The following is a 21,953-nucleotide window of genomic DNA, read 5'->3' as shown; positions in this document are numbered from 1 at the left end:
ACACACAAGACATTTTTCGATAATTGCGCGCGCAGTAGAAATAATCCAAGTCCTAAAGTCAAACGCCCTACGCTTTGTATATTATATATATATATATATATATATATATATATATATATATGTGTATATGTATATGTATATATATACGTATATGTATATGTATTTCATTACATATATATCTTACAGTTGAAAGATGGATTTAATCGACTTTATTGTGTATGCGTTATAGATGGATGAATAAAATCTGTATTTTTTGGCTGGCATCGTTTTTATCTAGTGTACCTTCGATACATCATTTACTACCACATCCCTTTCCTCTCTAGTTTCATCGACAGGTTATATAATACTACTATCAGAATCATCGTAGAATCTGTTACACACACAAGCGCAAGTACATTTATTTAAAAAAAATTCCACCAATTTATATGCAATAAAAATATATTAAATCTCTACGCGCATGATAAAAAGCTAAAACATTTTATAAATTTTGTTTGAGTATCTGAAAGAAGCCTGCTCTCTCTCTTGTCGTGCATGTGTATCAAACAACGCGCGAAATTAAACGTCAAATGCGCGAAAGAGGATGCACGCGGAAGAAAAAAACGTGGAGGGAATCGCGAGACGGCGACGGGGAGGAAGGGGTAGAGAAATGGGGTAGCTTTAGAACGAGAGTGGCCGTCCAAGTTCAGTCTGACAGGCCGCGTGTTACTGTCAGCTCTCGGAGAACGAAGGGCCGTCGTTCATTAATTGGTCAGAGAGAGCCGTATATTTCGCGAGAATTTATATTCATCGATTATTATTTTTTAAAACGACGCATCGAATATAGTTTGTCATGTGCATGTCCCGTTTTTACGAATCCTCGCGCTCGATCCAAAGTGAAGTGCAAAGAAACGAGACGAGCGAAGTTGCGAATTTCGCTTCTCGGAATGTCCGATCCTCGTTAAAAATTCACGTGAGTAACATTCATTTAAAAATTATATTTACTGCAGAGAACCTATATACAGCGATTAAGTTGATGCAGAATATTTGTACTTATAAGATATTAAGAATAAAACTGAAAGAGAGTTAGTATTTTTCAGTTCTTGGACAAAAATCTCGAATAATTTTATTTGAAATTGAATCGCGAAAAAATAAGATTCCTTGGAATAATTTAATAAAAACTAATTTTTTTGGTCTTAAACTTCTTGTCTACTCGATTCTGTCAATAGACGCAGTTGCATGCGATCCATGCATTATTTGCGTTTTAACTTTTTCGTATAAACTTTCTTTTCAAATCTCACGTGAAATAAACTCCTTTCTACTAATTAATGTTCAAACCAATTTGTCTATTTTGTCTACAAGTTTGTAACTCTATTATATGAATTCTGATGTAATCATAATGAAGAATTTCTAGGATTGAGAAGTGTTTTTTTCACTAAGCCAAAACAGAAGTGCTTCTTTTTAAACATTTTCGTAGAAGTTTTTTATGTAAAATATATAATACACATACAATATGCAAGTATAAAAAAATTTACTAGAATAAAGATTATTTCTCTAAATGTTTTTTTAAATAGATAACTTCTTTGATCAACTAAAAACAATATCTTTTCAATAAAAATGTTGATGAATTTATCATACGATTTTCAATCTTTAATATAGCTTTATGATTCGAATTAAATTTCTTTTATCGAGACTTATTACTTGACGTCCATTATTCTCAATCATTAATCAAAATTCGAAAAAATCTATTCTAAATAAATAAAAAAATAATCTGCATCGAAATTCGATATAATCGTAATGTCCCTCGAGCAAAATACGAAGTTTGCTAAGAAAAAACATCCCCACAAACTTGAGAACAACTTTCGCGATTTTTCGCGCGGCATCGCAACTTGGCGTCCGATATTTCAGTCCAAACTGCTCACTCGGTGAGAACTGGTGCCGTGTATTCTCGTCGCATTCCCGTGCCGTCGAGGGTTGACGGGACGAAGAGGCGCGAGGGAACGACGACCGGACGTCGACGACGACGACGACGACGACATCGAGGACGAGTCGACGTTCGGGGTTTAGGGACAGGACGTACAACGAACCCCGGCAAATGTGGCTCTGTGCACGGTGAGCCGGGGTTACGGGGCCCGCGGGGCCCGTGTCGGTGGTGCTGGTGTTGGTGGCGGTGGCGGTGGAGTCACGACGGCAAGGTTGGCGCGGGGGGAGGCGAACGCGCGACTGCCCTTGAGCCCTCGCAATTTGTGCGCTTCCGGGGCCGCTGGTTCCCGCGGCCCCGGGGTGCACGGCGCGACCCTGGCTGCCACCGGCGGCGGTGTCACGGTCACGGAGGACACCGGAGGCCTGCCGGACGAGCCGATGGTCCACGTGGAGAGATCGGCGCACCACCAGGGCACATGGATATGCTGCGCGCCCTGTTACTGGCTGAGGAGGAGCAAGGCCGTGCACAAGGCGCTCCTCACCTTCGCCATGCTGCTGGTCACCAGTCTCCTGGTCACCAGTCCGGTGCTCTTCCTCATCACGACCTTGCCGGAGGGAGAGCAGCCGCGTAATTGTGCACCGTTGGTGGGTATTTTATTTTTTTCTTTTATTTTTCTTATCGTTACATCGATTGTCTTCAAGATGGGAGACAATTTTTGTCCGATTCGAAAATTAAACATTTTTATGGTAAATTCCATTAGATATGGAGCATTGGATATCGCTTTCTAATATAATCTTTGACATTGAATACGGTACACGGGGTAGCTTGCAAATGTGCAGAGTGTATGACGTGACGTGAATAAGTAATCGTCTTACTTATACGACATGAAACATTAAGTAGCTTGGAAACATTAAAGTTGCTCGAAGTTATTTATATCGATCGTAGGCTTAGTTACAGGTGAAAAAGATAGAAAGTCAGTGTTTAAAGACAAACGAGTTGATTTCTTGCGATTGACGTTTTATTTAGCGCGAATTTAATCAAATTTTATAAATAAAGAGAAATAATTTCGAATTAAAAAAAAAGGGGAAAAATTTTGAAAATTTAAGATGGAAAATTTAACAAATTTGTGAATCATTTTATTTGCACGCAGAAATTTGCAAAATCATTGCCCAAAACAACACAAGCCGCGCTTACGATTATGTCGTACATATATACGGCAACGCACAGCGAAGCCGTATTAGCAGATAAGGTTTCGAAACGAATATTCAAAGCTCATCCTCGGTTGAGGTCAGGGCCTTATACATTATACCGACCTTTAAATTTATATTCTTCTATTTCATATTCGAACACTCAAAAATCAATTTTCTTTTAAATATGTATTATATAAGGGTATTATATTAATAAATTAAGAATATGTTAATTTTGCATCTGAACAAGAAACAATAATATATCATAGAAGTTTAAAAAAAATTATATAATTTTTTAAAAATTTAAATGTAATTTAAATTAAATATAATTTAATTTTTAATAATTTTTAAAAAATTATATAATTTTATAAAATCGAATCTACTATTATTAATCGATGAATGAGATATATTTTTATCATATCCAATATTACTATTCTAAATTTAATTATATATATAAAATTATATAATGTGTTGTTATTAAAATTAATTCTTTGATATCGGTATCAGCATTTAAGAAATAAATTTAAACTATAAGACATAGAATAAAAAAGATTTTCGTGCAAATTGCATCTTGTATTCTTTTCACGTAATCGTACAATAAATTGAGACTCGAATATTTCACGATTCAAATCAGTGAGTTTATAAGAAAAGTCCATCTATTGAAACAAGATTAATTTCAGGATGAAGCTTGCATCAGAGAACGAGATGGGCCTGATGGCGTTTGCAGTACCGATGCTTGTGTGGAAGCTTCAAAGAGAATCTTAGCATCCATGAAACGAGGCGTGGATCCTTGCAAGGATTTTTATAAATTTGCTTGCGGCAGCTTTCGCGATCGACGACCCTATCAACCGAGCGCAAGTTTCAATATGCTTCAAGCGCAGACTGACGAACATATACACAGTGAGTGTATTATGTTTACAACTTCTTACGGAAATTTTCATAATTTCATTGAAACGAATAAAATATAATATATTCCGCAAAGAAACGAGATCGCTCCATTTCCATCGCATTATATTTCAATCTTTTCCAGTCCAGTACATTTATATCTCATTAGATCTCATTAGAACGCGAAATGCTATATAACCACTTCCAGATCTGCAATGGTAAATGGTGGTGTCTATAAATAATTATAAAGTGTAGCATTTTTCACGACAATAATGTATTATTATATAAAATCAAGTAAATAAGTATCTCTTTTATATGTAATTTATAATTAATAATATAAATTGAAAGACTTTAATTTTACGTTTGGAAAAAAATCGATTTTAAATAGAGGATCGAAGGATCATGCAATATGACTCCAAGAAGTTTGTACATAAGTTAATGCAAATTCTATTTTTACGTATTCTTAGAAAATTTATTATTCAAAACGAGACAAAATAGTCAAAAATCGTATATAAAAAATCGAATATTCAATGATACTTCGCGACTTCGTCGGTTCTTTACATTCTCTTTTGTCACGAAGAGAAAAACGAGAATCTAATTTACGCATGAAGTATGAACGTCGATACATTATTAACGATAGACATATAAAGGACAAAGAACACGACCTCAATTTGGCCAAAGAATCTATCGTGGACACGGTGGGGGTGGTGTCGCCAGCGTGGCTGGCGCCGAGCGACTGGCACCAACTATACTCGCGTATAGATCGCCGCCGGAAATAATATAATTCAGTTTGGGGGATCGAAACTCTTAAAGGGGACCTGGATAAACATCGAACCTATAGGAACATATCCCGATCGCTCTCGCTCCCGATGATCAAATCGATGAAATAAAGCGCACGCTTTTCATTCAAACGTCATCCTGATTTTAATGTCTCGGATGTGTCGGATAGAACGGAAGTGAAGAGAGGTTTTTGATGAAAAGTTATCGCACTCTGATACGAAGGAGAAATCGAACGGCCGACTTGCCGTTACTATAAATAATGCAACGTTAATCGATATACCACATGTACGTGTGTGTGTGTTACGCGGATTGCCTATTACTCGCTAGAACGCCTCCTCCTAACTCTTTAGCGTTTTACGCAACCTTCGAAATACTATTCGCGTGATTCAAGGTCGGCAATTACCTTGCTTACTAATCAGATTAGATTTAGGAGTGCGATCTTTACTGCCACTTTGTCGTGCACTTTAGCGTAGTTTTCTTCGTGAAAAAATGGCAATGTTTCCTCCTATGAAGTAAAATTAACGATGTATATGTTACTGTATTTTAGAAACGTTGACAAACGAGACAGGACAAATGGTCGCCGCCTTCGAAAAGCTTGGACAATTTTATAACGTTTGTCGAAAATTCAGGGAGAAACCTGTAAATTTTACACTCGGTAAGTTATTATTTACTCGGTAAGTTATTATTGATATCTTGATAGATATGCATAATTTATCTGTTTATATTAAACAAAATTAATTGAATAAGGACTTGAAAAATTTCCCGATAATCATCTCTTTATTTCGATTCTGCTAATGATACAAATTCGAAATTTTTAACTAAATTAATATTATTGTATCTTGGAAAATGTCTTTTAAATTTATACAGCAATAAGAAAACAAATCTTAACGCTCTGTTTCAGTTTATAAGCTTATAGACGAACTAGGTGGTTATTTATCGCCAAAAAGCGCGATACCAAACGATATCACTTCGCTGATCTCCGCGTTGCTAAAAGTAAACGGCGCGCCTCTTTTAGACTTACACGTCGACGTAGATCTTTACGATCGCACAAAGTCATCCGTATATCTTGATCTCCCTACCAAGCATCAAAGTCACGAGTTTCTTACAGAAGATCAGGTGAACGTTATTCGATGATAGTTTGATCTGAATTTATAAAATTTATTATTAAAACAATTAATAAAATATTACATCTTTAATTTTTGCTTCTTATTTTTAAATCGTTTATTCTCAAAAAACGTATATATATAAATAATATTTCTTTTTAGAAAATCGAAGATGTACAAAGGTCAGGTAAAATTCAAGAGATTGTTCGGGGATTCTTGCCAAAAAATATGAGTCTTAAAGAACAATCGTCGGAGACAAATCTGCTGTTGCAATTTTGTTTATCACTAAAAAAAGTGAGGGATAAAATAAAACAAAGCTTTAAACTTTTAATGTGTACAAATGAATTAAATAGCAAGAAAATTCGTCGTTTCAGATTTATCCAAAGCACAAAGACTTGTACAACTGGGTGGATGTTGATCAAAGAGTGTACGTTGCCTATAACGTGTCTTATCTTCAAGAAAACTTTAGTTACGTATGTATATATCGACTTAATAAATATTTTATTTCCTTATCTGTGTTAGTAATGAATTAATCGTATATAATATTGAGAGAAAATAAAAGTAAAGAGAGGGAAGGAATGTAAATTTAATCTCTAGAGTTGCTATAAATATCTTGTTGAAAACCATAAGACCCTTGTTGAGGTAGATCTACATTTACGATAATCTTTTCTCGAAATAAAACAATCATTTGATTTATTCTATTCTACTTATTCTATTCTGAAATATAGATAAGATGGAAATCGTTGCTGAATACAACGTTACGCCAGCGTATTACTTCGCACGATGATAATAACGACACGAATTACATATATGTACCGCCAGCATCTCAGGATCAGCAGATCTATGTCTATGTTACGGCGCCACATTACTTGCATAATCTCGGCAAATTATTCAATCGTTCTTCTAAACGGTAAAGATCTTTATCGTATCAGTATTTTCTCACGAAAACACAATTTATCAAATTAATTTGTACAAAAATGAATCTTGAATAATTATTAATTTAATATAATTAATCTCAATTAAATATATTTTAATATTAAATTAAACTTAAATTATTTATAAATATAATATTAAAGAAATCATAGAAAAAAGTTGAATTATAAATTCAATTAAATTTATTTTAAAATTATAAATAATGAATTAGATTAATATAAACTTTCTCATATAGTGGAGTTGATTATCAATCAGTAATGGGGAAAATTGATAACAATACTATCGATCAAGTTGAGACACTTTCTCTCTCTATCTATCTCTTCTTTCTTTACTATTCTATATATATGTAATTATATTTCGCAAAAAATATATAATACTTTCATGTGTTGATTATTTAATATAATTGTGCTAAATAATTTTGATAAATTACAAAGGATTATTCATAACGGATTGCTGTTACTCTACATCGTGGATACGTTGCACGATATCGTAAATGTTAACGCTATTAAAGATTGGGAGGCTTCCTGCTACCGATTAACCAAAAGCGTCTTTAGCGAAGCGATCAGTGTACTTTACGTGCGACAATACGCGCCAAAATATTTGAAGACTTTAGTTAACAGGGTAATATCATTAACATCGATTTAATCTTTTAATTGCTACCTGTCAATTAATTTAAAACGATAAATAAACGTTCTATTTTTCAAAGTATTATATTTAATAATTAAAGGGTTGATTTCTTTAATTAATAAATAATTAATTTTCTTCTCTCTTTTTTTATCATGAATTGTTTTCATGAAATCATCTGTAGGTGACTGTATTATTCGAACGCGTGAAAGAAACGATAGCCGAACGTATATTAGTGAAATCGTGGCTTAACGATGAGACTAGGGCACAGGCGTTGTTAAAACTGAATTCTTTACAAGGTCGATTTCAAGTATCGCCTGTTTTCTACAATGATACCTTGCTGAATCGTGAGATGGCCGAGGTAAGATGATTTTTTTGGAGATAGTGGTTCAGCTAAAAAATAGTCTGCATGTGATAGATATCTTATGATACAATCTTTTTCTATTGTTTTGCAATGATATTTTTAAGCAGGATTGTTTTCTTATAGGTCATGATTGATTCGGATGATTTTATTGCTACCGTCCTAAGAAGATTTCGTCAAATTCGGAAATCAGAGGAGCAAAGTCCGTTACGAAAAAATGCGATAGAAAGGTGAAAGAAAATTAAAACTTTTTCTCTCTTTATGAGTTAGATTAGGATTTGTTAATTTCTCTATACAAATTATGAATTTAAATTTTCAGGCATCATTATCCTTACTCTGTGCATGCCTATTATGAATCTTCAACAAATACGATCAGTAAGTATTATTATTATATACAAATACTTATACATACATGAAAAAAATTTTTTTAATTTATTCTAAAAATTAGTAATCGTGGGACAATATGAATTTTAAAGTATTTTATATAATTTTTTTTATTTACTAATATATATTATGATAACATATTAAATATATTTGATTAAAATTTAATAAAAAAATCTTATAAAATTTATTTCAATAATTTATTGTTAATTAATATTAATTTTGAAAAATGTTAAAAAGTGATGAAGTTTTTCATAAAGTTTTATTTTTTAAATTGGAAAAATATGTGCATGAAATAGTATAAAAATATAAGACATAATTGATAATATTAAAAAAAATATATTATTTTTATATATATCTATATAATATATTATAGATATATATAAAAATATATATCCATATTAAAGAATAAATACAGAAATAAAAATTTTACTATAAAATTTTACTATACAATTATTTGTGATATTTACACAAATGCTAAATATTATCCCAGAATTACTAAGAATATGGCAAAATTCATAGTATTAAAATAAAATTTAACAAAAAATTTTCTCCATGTCAATATTAAACAATTTTAGTAAAATTGCTCTTGTTATAAACATGAAAGGAATACCATTAGTTATGATGACATCCTGGACATGGTCATGGGATGGTGGACCTGCTTATGCGGTTCATGCTACGTTAGGATCAGTTATCGCTCATGAAATTCTTCATGCCTTTGATTTTCACCGTCGTAAATCGCTCATAGATCCTGATTTAAATATTGACGAATGGCTTTGGATTACACCGGATTCTTGGAAGCGATTGGAAACTAGAATAGAATGTGTTGTGAGATTCCATGCCAGAAGTTTCTGGCGTAAAGTTCAATCTTATGGAAGTGATGTTGCTGTACAGGTGCGTTATAAATTCGGAACAAACTACGAAGATGTTACTCATGAAAAATAAGTGAAATAGAAATATATTGTTCGCATTTCAATTTTACATGTTATGCAGTTCGATTGGAATATGACGAGAAACGAAATTGTTGCGGATATCGGGGCTCTACAAATTTCTCATAGGACTTGGCATACTTTGACGAACGGAAAAGACCGAAGTCTCCCTGGACTAGAAGGGCTTCGTCCAAGTCAACTTTTTTTTATAAGTGCCGCTCAGGTAACGATCTGTCTCTTTTTTTCGATTCTTTTTACTTCTTTTTATTTCTATAAATTCCATATTTTTGTGAATAAATATAACGTTTTCTCCCATCAATTTATTAAAAAAAATATACATGTCCTTATATATATATATTTTCCTAAAAAAATTCTTTATAACAAATATCCAAAATAAATAAAAATTTTATATCTTTATTTTGAAAAGAAATTTAAAAAATAAGAATAGAAATTTAAAAAATAAGAATAGAATAAAAAATGTTTATGTTATTTTTAACATTGAAATATTATATCTGCGTCTCTTTATATCTTTTTTTGTTACCTATATATTTCTTTTCTAATCTAAATTCATATATCATGATAGTCATACATATATCACATATATCACAAACGTTATATATCAAGATGAAAAATTTATGTTTTATCGATTCTGTTTTTTAGATACACTGTGTTAACATGACTGCCGAGGCCTATGTTTCCTCCATTGAATCCAACTATCGCTTACCTCCAGAGAGGTATAAATTTTTTCCCTCTTTCCGATTCGTTATCGAAATTGGAAATCGCGAATAAAGTATAAATAACGAATACTTATACATTTTCAGACTTAACGGTATACTGATGAATTCTCAAGCGTTTGCGGAAGCATTTCGCTGTCCATTTGGAACAAAAATGAACCCTCCTAATAAATGCACTGTCTGGTGATAATTAAACACATATTCGTCGATATGTGAGTATAAGTCGTCGATTTTGCAGTAAATCGCCTATCACTTTGCTTGTTCCGTAACTAGGACAAATCGTGCAGATTGTTTCAGAATCGTAATTCGCAGCAAGAATTAGTGCTATATAAAAGTAGATATTTACTTCGGAAATAAAAAATTTAATTCATTATAAAAGCTGCAGTTATGATATAATTTTGTTTATGAGTCATAATTGTATTTCTTTAAAGATCTCAAATTAATATTAAAATTATTCAACAGACAACTTTTACCTTGTATCTCAAACATGACGTTTTTATTATATTTTATGTTTACTATATTAATTATTACAAATTAAATTACTTTGTTATTAGAAAAAAGTGGAGAGTATCTCTCATTTATTTTTGAAAAGCATAAAAATATATAGATACTCGAATTTTAATAAAAATCGATAATTAAAAATATCGTTTTATTTCAATTTTATAATAATAATATAATAACGTAAATTAATTATTATAATAACGAAAATTAATGTGTTTAATAAAAATTTACAATAACTAATGAAAATTTTTAAAAAATTCTTTTAAGTAAAATAATGCGTTTATTTTCAAGATAAAAGCAATTCAATATAATTAATTTATTTTGTATTGCCTAATAAATTTTGAGAAAGAGAAAATATATATTCATAAAGTGAGACATTAGCTTAATGAATTAATCTTCGAATGCTGGAAAATCTGACAGAAAAACTTATTCAGAGATAATTGTTGTTTTCTTAAAACTATATATTAGGAAAAACACGTAATATAATCTTTTTATTTTTTTTTAAATTTTTATATAATTCTCATATAAGAATAATCAGATAGATAAAAATCATTATTCGCTCGTGAAATAAACATCGACAAAGATAAATTTAAATCAATTGTACATCACACTGAAAGTAATGAATTGCTTAACCAGCTATAACGAATTGTAAAAATTTACGTCGACATATATTTATATAATAAATTGTAATAATTTATATAAGATAGAAACACACAGACAAATACATCTGCAATGTTTAATGATATAAACGCGTTATCAACAAAAAGTGGATTCATAGTATATGATAAACAATTATATAATGCAATAAATTATTAATACGCGTACAGTTATTGCTGTTATTAAAATATTGATAAAATAATTGTTATATTAGTGCTCTCTGAAAAATATAATTGAAGTAACTTATGTAATATAATAGAGATCTGTGATACATTTCCTTCTCGAATATTTCCTTAAATTCTTAATAAATTCCCTTTTTTGTTGATAACGTTACTGATAAGGAAGAAGTAAATTTATTATATATTAAATATATATATTTTTTAGTATATTCTTTCTGCTACAGCTTTAGCTGCAGAGAAGAAATAAGTTGTATTCTCTTAAAATGTTAATCGATTTGCCTTAACTGTATTTACAGCAAGCCGAAAGTGCTTTAATCATAATTTCTTTGGTTAAAAAGTTTATATCGATTTTTCTTTAACTTTTTTTTGTAAATTATTCGTTTAATGATCTTTTCTATAATTCTTTTAATTCTTGATATTAGATATTTTAAGTGAGTATGAATAATTGATATTTTGAGTTATAAATTGAAATTCCAATAATTAAATATATTGAAAAACTGAATAAAACTAGATTTTATTACTAATTGATAATTCAATAACTTATTTTCATTTCAAGCTATAATTTAACGCGAAATATACAAAAGTATAGAAATTATAATAAGTATTTTAGATCTCAATAGCAATCACTCTCGAGACACTAATTTTTTTAATCTTTTATTTTTGAAAGTAAATTAAATATATAAATTATATTATATATTTCTTAAATTAAAATGTTAACGGATTGAGATCTTGCCTTAAATGTCTCAAGTGATTTTTGACGCGATAGCATGGGATATCTTTCCAGAGTTACTGTTTGAGGAATACTTTAGAAATTGTGTGATGTAGGTTGTATGCTATTACACTGTTTAAGAGCTATTTTTATCCGATCACAATTTAAAAAAGTTGCTTTATATAGTTAGGTAATTCTACTGTACAAATACGATTTGTAAAGCTTTCGATTTGAGATGTTTCTTAGGAGATGTTTCAATGATATAATATATATGTATATATTTTTTTCTCGTAAAAAAATACAAAAAAATAGAAGTGTGGAAATGTATGATTTTAGATACATGCAATGTTACGAATATGAATTTTCTGAAACGAGATATTGAACTGGTGATTCTCTCCTTAATACTCCTGATATTTAATTTGTTTTGTTTCAATTTTTATAATTATTAATTATTTATTATAGTTTATTTATAGTATATTTATTATAGTTTATTATTAGAAAACTATATGCAGACTAATAAATGCGTCGCATAAAATGAAAACTGCGTAATTTTTGGAAATTTACAATTTCAAACTTGATATAACATTTACATAGCAGCATAAATTTTGGCTTTGAAACATTTATTATAATTTCTAAATTCTTTTGAATATATATATGTTTATAATTTATGTTAGACGCATTATTGACTATGTTATTGAGATAGTCTACAAAATAATGTGCAAAATAATAAAATTCGTATGTTAAATTGCTAGGATGATTGGACAATTTTGACATTCTCAATTGTCAATAATATCGTAATACTTAATATGCATTTTTTATTTAAAAATTTAATTACATATTTAAAATACATTATAAGTAAAACAATAATATGACACGTTATTTGATGTAGAGATATACAGTAGAAAATATATATAAGATATTTCGAAGATATCGTTTTCAAATGTAAAAAGATGATTATTTTTTATATTGATTATTAAATCAAATATACGAAATTATAATGACAATATTATTTTCATCATAATAATTCGAGAATATTAATTATATTACAAAATATACAGAAAGTATAATATCGATAACACTAATCATATAAAATAATATACATTATATCTAACAATAATTGTGTGACAATTGCCTCTTTTTCGCACTTGAATTAGGAAGACATAGGACGTGTGCGAGAATATCGATTCTGAATATAGGAAAACGTGTTCAATTGTACACGTTTTAATGTATCACATATACAGAGACAAAACTAATATTATGCGGAAGACATTTGTGATAATTTTGTGATATTTTTTACCTGAAATTCAATACTAATGGAAAATATGTAAAAATACGTAATGATTCAAACATAGGTATATATAAACTCATAGTATTAACTATACACATTTGTATTAAGAGAGAAAAACTTGCAAGTTATATTTTCATATGTTTCTTTATATTAATAATGGAGAGATATCTACAGTCTCTCTTGCACTATCTCGACTTATGACTCAATGGTATTCAAAATCTATCGAAATACAAGCATATTGCAATTCCTGAAATATTGAATAATAAAACTTCTCGTGAACTTCAATATAGAACAATTTTAAAATATATCGAACCTCCCACGCGCAGTAGAAATAGAATTCAATTTATTTATATTACTCTTATTAATTCTAAACACTTAAACAAGAAAAATCAATAATATTTTTTATCATTTGTATGATAGCAGTGTAATATAAAAAAATGTAAAAACAAAAATATATTTATATAAATTAAAATTTTATTACTATATGTTGAAGTTTATTATTAATTAAAGAGCAAATAAATTGTGAAAGATCAACGCATGCTATAAATGCTACAATTTGCACTTTATGTTAACAGTGATTGCAATAATTATAATACAGCACACGATACAATTATATGCTCTATTAGTACCTTGTTTAAATGCAGAATGTAATTACATTTAAAAATATATGTAAAAGTATATTATATTTAATTAAATTTAACATTAAATTACTTTTTTAAGTTAGACCGCACTAAACAATTTTGTATTATATTAGTTATAAATAAATTAAGAAACGTTGCTATATACGATATGTGTAATATATTTAAAGAAAGAAAACAGTATAAAAAAATATTAAGTATTAATTATTACACATAAAACCTACAAAATTGGACACATATGAGTCAAATGACATAAGGAAGAGTATTTGATATTAATATTACTTTTATATTATTGATATTAATACTATTAGAATGTTATATTAATTGGAATGTTGATTTTAATGCTATTATGTTAATCTCTGTCATTTAAATTAAGCAATTCTGTTTATTCTTGCAGCGGTTTATTCTTTTTTTGATATATTATATTAAATATGTTTAAATATTATCATAATCAACGTTTCCTGCTTTTGAAGCTTCTATAAATTTTGCAAACTTTTCATAAGAGCATTTGTGTTCCTCAATAAACCACTGACCTTTCATTTCATCCAACCAGTCCATCTGAGATTGAGTAAACAATGCGATTAATAAATAATTAATTTTCTCAGGTGCGAAAAGTCAAGTTAATATAATTTTATGCCAGAAGCATATGTTAAATTGTAATATAAATAGATTTGATGTTAGAAAAATGGGATTTTTGTTACCAAACTTATTAACACTATTTAGAAGATTACTTTTAATAACATTTACCTTTTAATAACATTAATAATTTAGTTTTATGTAAATAATTAATCATAATATTATACAATATTAAAGAAATGAGTTTTTTGAGAAAAATATATTGCTTGTACTGTGAGCAAATATTCAAGAGATTAAATTGTGATAAATGTTTACCCAAATTATTGATAAATATAAAAAACTATATTAAATGTATACTTACAAGATTAGGAAATCTCTCATTGTCAAGACTTGCACGCCGTTTGTAAAGTATAGTCAGAGCTTTTGCACGCTCAAACCAGGGCCACATAAGAATATCCAACATACCAGGATTATTTCCTGATAAAACAAACATTTTATAAAATAAAAAGAATTAAAACTGTAAATTAATAATATTTCATAAAACAAATCTTGTTTATTATTATTCGAAAGACTAATAAATAAAACATAAATTAATAATCCTGGTATGAGGCATCTGAAGAAAAAAAAGAAAGTTATACAAACCTCCAAAAAATGGTGTCTTACGTATACCAAGTTCTTCCTCAAATTCTTGTAAATTGTCCTTTGTTTCAACTACAATTTCTTCAAATTGTCTCTTATCTTTGTCATGTATGCAATTCGAAAAAGTGTTTATAATCTGTAGAAATAATATTTATTAGAAAACTGATTATTTTATTCCTCGAAAAAAATTAGATTAATGTTATTATTAACACCTTAGAAAAATGATCTAATAGTTCTAAATCACGACTTTTTGTTTTATCGTTGTATAAAGGAGGCGCAGGATATTTTTGATCCAAATAGTTTGCTATTGTAACAGAATCTGTTATTATTGCATCATCTGTGTCTACATAAGCTGGTACTTTGCCTTCTGGATGAATCTAAAACGAAAATATTTTTGTATAAATAGGAAGAAAAAAACTATATTTGTCAATTAAAAATAACTTGATACATACTTGGAAATACCAGTCTGGTTTATCCTGTAAATTAATATTGACAATGTCATGAGGAATTTGTTTTAGAGTGAGTATGAGTCGTACTCTGTGAGCAAAAGGACAATATTTCATACTGTACAAACGCCCTTGATTCTCTATTGCCTCTGGCTTTTTGGAGCCTAAAACAAAAATTAAGAGAGAACTCAATATAGGCTTCACTGCCAGTACTAAAAATCTATAGTGTATGTAATGTAAACTATAAATTTTCAGTACTGGCAGTGAATATCGAAATGCAACCATAATATCTCAGTTATGTGATAAATATTTCTCTTATTCTTTTTTTAGTGATACTGGACAGGATAGCTTGCTGTGATTATATATAACTTATAAAGTTTTAAATAAAATCAACTCAGAGAATGTATGCAATTTCTGTGTTTCATAATCTATTCAAAGAAAGCTGTGCATAACTTTAATTTTGTCTAGAATTTTAATGTGTACAGATATCCATATAATTTTGATTTTTTATTCCTTAGATAGCATTTCCAGTTTGTCCTTTAAGTGTAGGATATAACAATTTTGTTTGATGAGATCTGAAAGCTAAGGTCCATTACACTGCGGGAATTTGTGAATATTGTGTAAGTTCTTCAGAAGCAATAATTTTTATACAACATAAAATGTCTACAGTTTGGACAGTGTATACAAAAACATACGAAGAGATCCTTAATACTATTTGCAAAGAAAGTAGATTGCAAATCCCATATAGTGTCCTGTTTCCCATTTTTGAGACATCCACTACTGCAAAGAATATGAACTGTGTCAAAGAAATATAGAATGTGTGAAAGTCTAAATGAAGGATAAACTCTAAATATCGCAATATAGGATTTGTATTTTTTATACTTAATAAAGAAGAAAAATATAAAGAAAATTGTGTTCGAAATATTGTATCTATCTCGTCACACCTAACCATTATTAAACTAAATTCTCCATAAATACTCTCATAAGCAATTTATAGATGTTAATTAATGAGCAGATGAGAACTAACATAATCCCATCTTTTTAATTCAAATTGATTAGAAATAACATTGTTACGTTTAATTCATCAAAATGAGATAAAATTAATTTTTCAAGAATTTTTAAAAGCCAAGAGGAGAAAGATTTTGATTGAAATTTTTCTGGGAAATTTTTTGGAATTACAAATATTAATAAAGTGATGCCAAAATTCAGGAAATTTATTCTCTTAATATATAATTACGAATATTAAGCGCAAACATTTAGCGATGAAATGTATTGTTCTGGCAGCAAAAGATGATTTAATCTCTTCGATCAATTCCTGAAGATCTGATTACGATTGATTTAATAACAGAGATTTAATTTCTTTCAAAATGAAAGGTTTTTCAAAGATTTTATATGTGCTCAGGAAATCTTTAATATGTTTGAAGAATAGATGCAAGATATTTGTTTTTAAAATATTTTCCAAATGTATGAAATAGGATGGGATAAGTGAAAGAGCTACGAAGAGATTTTTAACCTTGATTTTTGGCTTTTTTAAAAATTTGGTTTGCGATAAATTCTGTTCTCTTTCTTTCCAAATAATGAAATAAAGAAGGATTTGATAACTAGCTAACGTGTTTTTCTTCTATCATGCCTCATTGCATTTCTCATTCTACCAAAGAGGAATGCTTTTTTCTCCTGAAAAGGAAATAAATTTCTTAATAGATCTCTTATTAAATTTTTTCAGTGTATGGGTTCAGAAAGACTTATTTGTTTAATGCAAAATATCATATTTCTGAATCACACTTTTGTATCGATAAGAATTGAGAGATATTTGACAAATTTGAATAAATTACTAATATAAACTGTTTGCGTGTCACAATTTTCTGAAATTTTACTCTACAAAAAATATTCAACACCTTTTAATTAAATCACTGATGTCAATTAATATGGGAATATGACTGTCATTAAACGAATCTTTTGATAAAACATTTCAATCATAACAGTGAAAGAGATATAAATATTAAATCTACTATATTGGAGAATTGTTAACCTGGATCAGAGTTGCAGAGCCATCGTCAATGTGATTAAATGAAAATTTTTACAAAAGAAGGAGAGTATGACAGGCATTGCCAGTTTTGTAAATAATATACTTTATAAAAAGATATTCTCTCTAGGCTTGATTGTTACAACAATTATTTACCATTAGCCATGTGCGAGGAACTGGAGGAACTCATCTAAATAATCCCTTCACGACACAGACAACTGATATTATAGATTGTCGTAATTCGATAAATTTTTTTATTTTGATTACAGTAAAAAAGCGTACGACACACACAGTGTTGTTCTCAGAGACGCCTTTCTCTCCCGCGCATGCGCAGCATAATGACAGCAAAATCCAGGGATGATGCCCGCAGCGAATAGGCGCGAAAATCTTAATTGATATACATATTTATTATATATTTTGCAAATCTAAACAAAAGGTTGCAATTATTTAACATATATGTTGATGCATATTTCTTTCGTTGATTTTTATAGCATTTTTAAATTGTTTTTAAGAATATAAGATCTAAATGCGCTCCTTTTTATTATGAATTTGATGATACTTGAATAAGGTCACGTTCAGTACGCAAGCGTGAAGAAAAACGTCTTTGACGAACCGCTAATATCAATAATTCAAAAGATCATGAGTTTTTCAAAAAATGTGACAATATACTCGTACTTTCTATCATTAATATTTCAATATACCTTCATTATTAATATCCTTCTGCGAATGACCATAAAATCACGAGAAAAATTAATTAATGCTGCTAATGATTAAAACTCTTTAGAAAATGAGAGAAAATTTTTTAGAGATGGAGATTTAATATTCTTAGCTTTGCTCCCAAAGACAGCTTGAAAAATTGTAAATATATCAAATAATTTTTTACTTTTTTGTTGACAAATTTAAAATAGAAAGAAGAGAAGAAAGAAACTTTGTTTTTCTCTTGTTTTTTATAACCGAAATCAAAATTTAGAACGATATGTTAGATAATGGCTTAAAATTTTTTAAATATGTAAGCTTTTCTGAACTTTTTTGTTTCAATATACTTTAATAAATTTAAAATAATTTTAATTATTTAATTATTTTATTATATCGGTAAGTGTGTGTGCGAAAAGTATGGTTATTTATTTTAATCGAAAGGTTTCATAAGTATTATACATTATGTAAAACAGATATTTTTACAATCAATATATTGCACTTTTAATATTCTTAATCTTTTTTATTCATGACAAGTAAAATTCTTTACATGCACGATACAACAAATAAAGATTTTATAATCTTTATAAAGTCATTTTGTATTGATAAGTTTTAATAATTCTAATCTTTTCACTTTATAAATATTTGATTTTAGTAAATCTTTTGATTTAGCCACTGAATCTATCGAAAGAGAATAATATTACAAATATCTTTGGTTTTTGAGAGAATTATATATTGAAATAATAATAAGTACTACATTATATAATCGAGATATATAATCGACTTATACATATTTAGCAGTAAATTGATCTTTGATATGTCAATTTTTTTAAGTAATTTGAAATTTAATCAAAAATACGTGTATAAATTTGTTAAATTAGTTATAAATTTTTATTAATTTTTCCGAAAAAACTATAAGATACTAAAATGATCGAAAAATACAAATTTTGCAAAATATTTTAAAATATTTTCTTTTCATATAAAGTAAAGGATTCAAATATCCTACTTTAATATAGTGAATATATTTTACATTATATTTTATCATAGATTTTATAATAGTATAACATTTTGATGCTTAATATTTTATATAATATAATGTACTAAATTATAAAGTATAATATAATTACAAAATATTATTATTTTGAGATTTATACAACTACAGGTTGTCTTTTAGTTTCTAATCATTTTTAATTATTTATCATGCATTCCTATCCAACATATCCTTTTTTTTTGAGTCCTTGGATTATTATGGCTCACCCCTAAACATGATGACGTCTAAAGACATACTATATGACGTTATTAAAATGTTATTAACATCTTTAGATATCATCATGTTTGATGGGTCGTATTTCTTTGTCCCAATTCAGATTATAAAAACTTTTTCCTTCCTGTAAAGTTTATCAGATACTTTCTGTGGCTATTGTCCTTAGGCACAGGTTCTTAAAAGATGTGCAAATCTGTAATCATATAATCTCCTTTTCTCTATTTAATTACTTTCTCCTTTGTTTTCATTTTATAAAATACATATATATATATATATATATATATATATATATATATATATATATACACACATAATTTTTGTATCTCTGTTAATGACTCTTCCCCTATGACCCTGTCCGGCATAAGTGATCCGGCCGGTATTCATAATTCACTCTTATATTTAAGATCATCTTAAGTAAATTGAAAAATGTCATAGCCATTTTACTAATTGGACGGAATCTTAAAATGCGATTTAAGATCATAATTAAAATGATCTTATTGTAAATTAAAATGATCGTATTGTACTCTACAATGATAATATCAATATTAATATTAGATTATAATATCAATGATAATATCAATATTAGATTATAATTAAAATAATTATAATTATTTACATATAATAATTAAAATAATTATAATTATTTACAATTTACAAGTTTATGATGCTATCAATATCAAATAAATATATTCAATTTATTAAAGTGTTTAATAACATAAATAATTTAATACTGACAGCATTAATATTTGGATATAATATTATTTAACTGAATAAACATATATTTTTAATATATTTATGAAATAAAATATAACATATTAAGATATTTCTTAAACATTAATAATTATACAATGTCTTTAATATTCCTGAAAATTTTGAAAATTTACATTTCATTTTTAAAACATTTTTATTTTTATTTTTAACATATTATATTTATTTTTACAACTGCTCGAGAGCCACTGAGCGAATGATCGTAAGTCAAAAACATTACCGCAGTACTGTTTATATTGCCAAGATTGACTATGTAAAGAAGGAATTTTTTTTTTAATATATGAAACGTCTCACATCATTACTGCTCATCACATCTTTACTGCTCAAGGTTACTGTGCGGATGACCATAAGTCAAAAACATTATCGCATAAAATTCTGGAGCTCTAACATCCACTTCCAAAAAATATATAACAACAAAGTTAAAATAATGAAGTTCACTTACAATTAATCTAAAATATAACTCAAATTAGTTTATTAGATTTAATAGATATTTTTTTTAAATTATAGATTCATAATTCATAATTTTACAAAATAAATTTCTATCAATCTATTTCTCGTAAGGCGAACCTCTCCTTCTTACGTAATGCGTGATTAATTTTTTTTGTCTAGTGGAGAAGTACGATCAGATAACAACCTTATTGAGTGTGCACGACTAATACATTCCAGAAGGAGATTGAAGAATAATGCGTGTCGTTTAGAACAACTTAATTATAATGGGTATCGCATGGGCCATGGCAAGGCAACGCGTAGTTATTTTATTTCTTCAAAAAAGGAAAATGCAACGAGAAATAAGTGGACAACAGACATAGGATTTAATTATTCTTAATAATGATCGCAGGATATATGTACAGCGATTCGACTTACGCAAATAAAAGTGCTGCGAGGATGATAATAATGATCTAATCACTCTTGGAAGTATTTGTACGAGGTCTATATATAACTTGAAGCAAAAAGGGTACGTATAAACATGTATTTAAAAAAAATGTGTCAATTAAAACTCTGATCATGTTAACTGCATTTTCTTGCATTGACAATCGAGAGAGATCGAATTAAATTAAGTCTCTCTCTCTCTCTCTCTCTCTCTCTCTCTCTCTCTCTCTCTCTCTCTCTCTCTCTGCCCCTCCCTCTCTCTCTCTCTCTCTCTCTCTCTCCCTCTCTCTCTCTCTCTCTTCCTTCTTTCATAATAATTCCAAATAATTTGTTTCAATATAACAAGCTTAATATGTGTATAGTATATTGTGTCATACTATATTTCTTTTTCTTGTATAACTATTAGGTATTAATAGGACTAATTCTATACAGAATATAAATTTTGTAATGTTATCTTTTCAGTCTTATGCAGTTTTTAACCAATATAAAACATATATATGTAGATAAGATGCTACTTCCGCATATACAAAACATATATATGTAAATAAGATGTTATTTCCGCATATATTATAATACAATGATAAATAATAAATAATATATTTATTATTTCTATTTTATTCCTTAAGTAAAAATGTTAGACTACAATAAAAAAATTATATATAATTATTAAAATTAAATTTTAAAATTCGAACACAAAATATAGTATTTAATTTATGTATTTTTATTTAGATTCTTCCTTATCTATGCTTCCTGGTGCCTTGCGTGAAAAATATGACAGTTGATAATAATAAATTATAGTTATAATATAGTATTTAATTTATGCATCTTTATTTAGATTATTCCTTATCTATGCTTTCTGGTGCCTTGCATAAAAAATACGACAAT

At 28.3% G+C, this 21,953-nt stretch overlaps 2 protein-coding genes across 11 annotated transcripts in view; one reads left to right on the top strand and one right to left on the bottom strand.

The window, feature by feature from the left end:
• Positions 1–694: 694 nt before the first annotated feature.
• Positions 695–21,126, top strand: LOC105257822 (neprilysin-1). Of its 4 annotated transcripts, none has more exons than XM_011268701.3 (17): positions 695–949; positions 1,885–2,544; positions 3,768–3,987; positions 5,300–5,407; positions 5,654–5,868; positions 6,018–6,149; positions 6,230–6,328; positions 6,584–6,765; positions 7,223–7,409; positions 7,597–7,773; positions 7,900–8,003; positions 8,093–8,148; positions 8,762–9,048; positions 9,148–9,306; positions 9,744–9,817; positions 9,905–10,029; positions 20,808–21,126. In XM_011268701.3, exons 2-16 carry the CDS (start codon positions 2,338–2,340, stop codon positions 10,002–10,004), a joined length of 2,307 nt encoding a protein of 768 aa, XP_011267003.1. In that variant the 5' UTR covers positions 695–949; positions 1,885–2,337; the 3' UTR covers positions 10,005–10,029; positions 20,808–21,126. The 4 variants fall into 4 exon arrangements, with proteins under 4 accessions (XP_011267003.1, XP_025264558.1, XP_011267004.1 ...); XM_025408773.1 differs by lacking the exon at positions 20,808–21,126 and adding an exon at positions 15,781–15,805; XM_011268702.3 differs by lacking the exon at positions 20,808–21,126 and adding an exon at positions 10,105–10,214.
• The window catches only part of LOC105257821 (pyrimidodiazepine synthase), a 34,719-nt gene continuing 26,879 nt past the window's right edge, over positions 14,114–21,953 (bottom strand). Inside the window, exons 1-7 of one of the 7 annotated variants that reach the window (XM_011268697.3) lie at positions 17,630–17,791; positions 16,964–17,124; positions 15,457–15,614; positions 15,217–15,381; positions 15,008–15,140; positions 14,727–14,842; positions 14,114–14,347 (exon numbers count right to left, since the gene is read on the bottom strand). In XM_011268697.3, coding sequence (XP_011266999.1) covers positions 14,225–14,347; positions 14,727–14,842; positions 15,008–15,140; positions 15,217–15,381; positions 15,457–15,567 — 648 coding nt within the window. In that variant the 5' untranslated portion in view covers positions 15,568–15,614; positions 16,964–17,124; positions 17,630–17,791 and the 3' untranslated portion in view covers positions 14,114–14,224. Of the gene's footprint in view, positions 14,348–14,726; positions 14,843–15,007; positions 15,141–15,216; positions 15,382–15,456; positions 15,873–15,903; positions 16,005–16,145; positions 16,231–16,963; positions 17,125–17,629; positions 17,792–21,953 lie in introns of those variants that run through there. The other 6 variants (XM_025408781.1, XM_025408780.1, XM_025408779.1 and 3 more) reach the window with 6 other exon arrangements.

Source organism: Camponotus floridanus, unplaced genomic scaffold (assembly GCF_003227725.1).
Source record: "Camponotus floridanus strain SB8 unplaced genomic scaffold, Cflo_v7.5 scaffold23, whole genome shotgun sequence".
Taxonomy (NCBI): Eukaryota; Metazoa; Arthropoda; class Insecta; order Hymenoptera; family Formicidae; genus Camponotus; species Camponotus floridanus.
This window is presented reverse-complemented; position numbering and strand designations above follow the sequence as displayed.

What these genes read in the sequence shown, in the direction of transcription:
- LOC105257822 (XM_011268701.3), top strand. Translation starts at nt 2,338, where the DNA reads ATGGTCCACGTGGAGAGATCGGCGCACCACCAGGGCACATGGATATGC. An exon ending in TTTGTTTATCACTAAAAAAA is followed by an intron (nt 6,150 to 6,229) that starts GTGAGGGATAAA and finishes TCGTCGTTTCAG; the next exon opens with ATTTATCCAAAGCACAAAGA. An exon ending in TGAAGACTTTAGTTAACAGG is followed by an intron (nt 7,410 to 7,596) that starts GTAATATCATTA and finishes AATCATCTGTAG; the next exon opens with GTGACTGTATTATTCGAACG.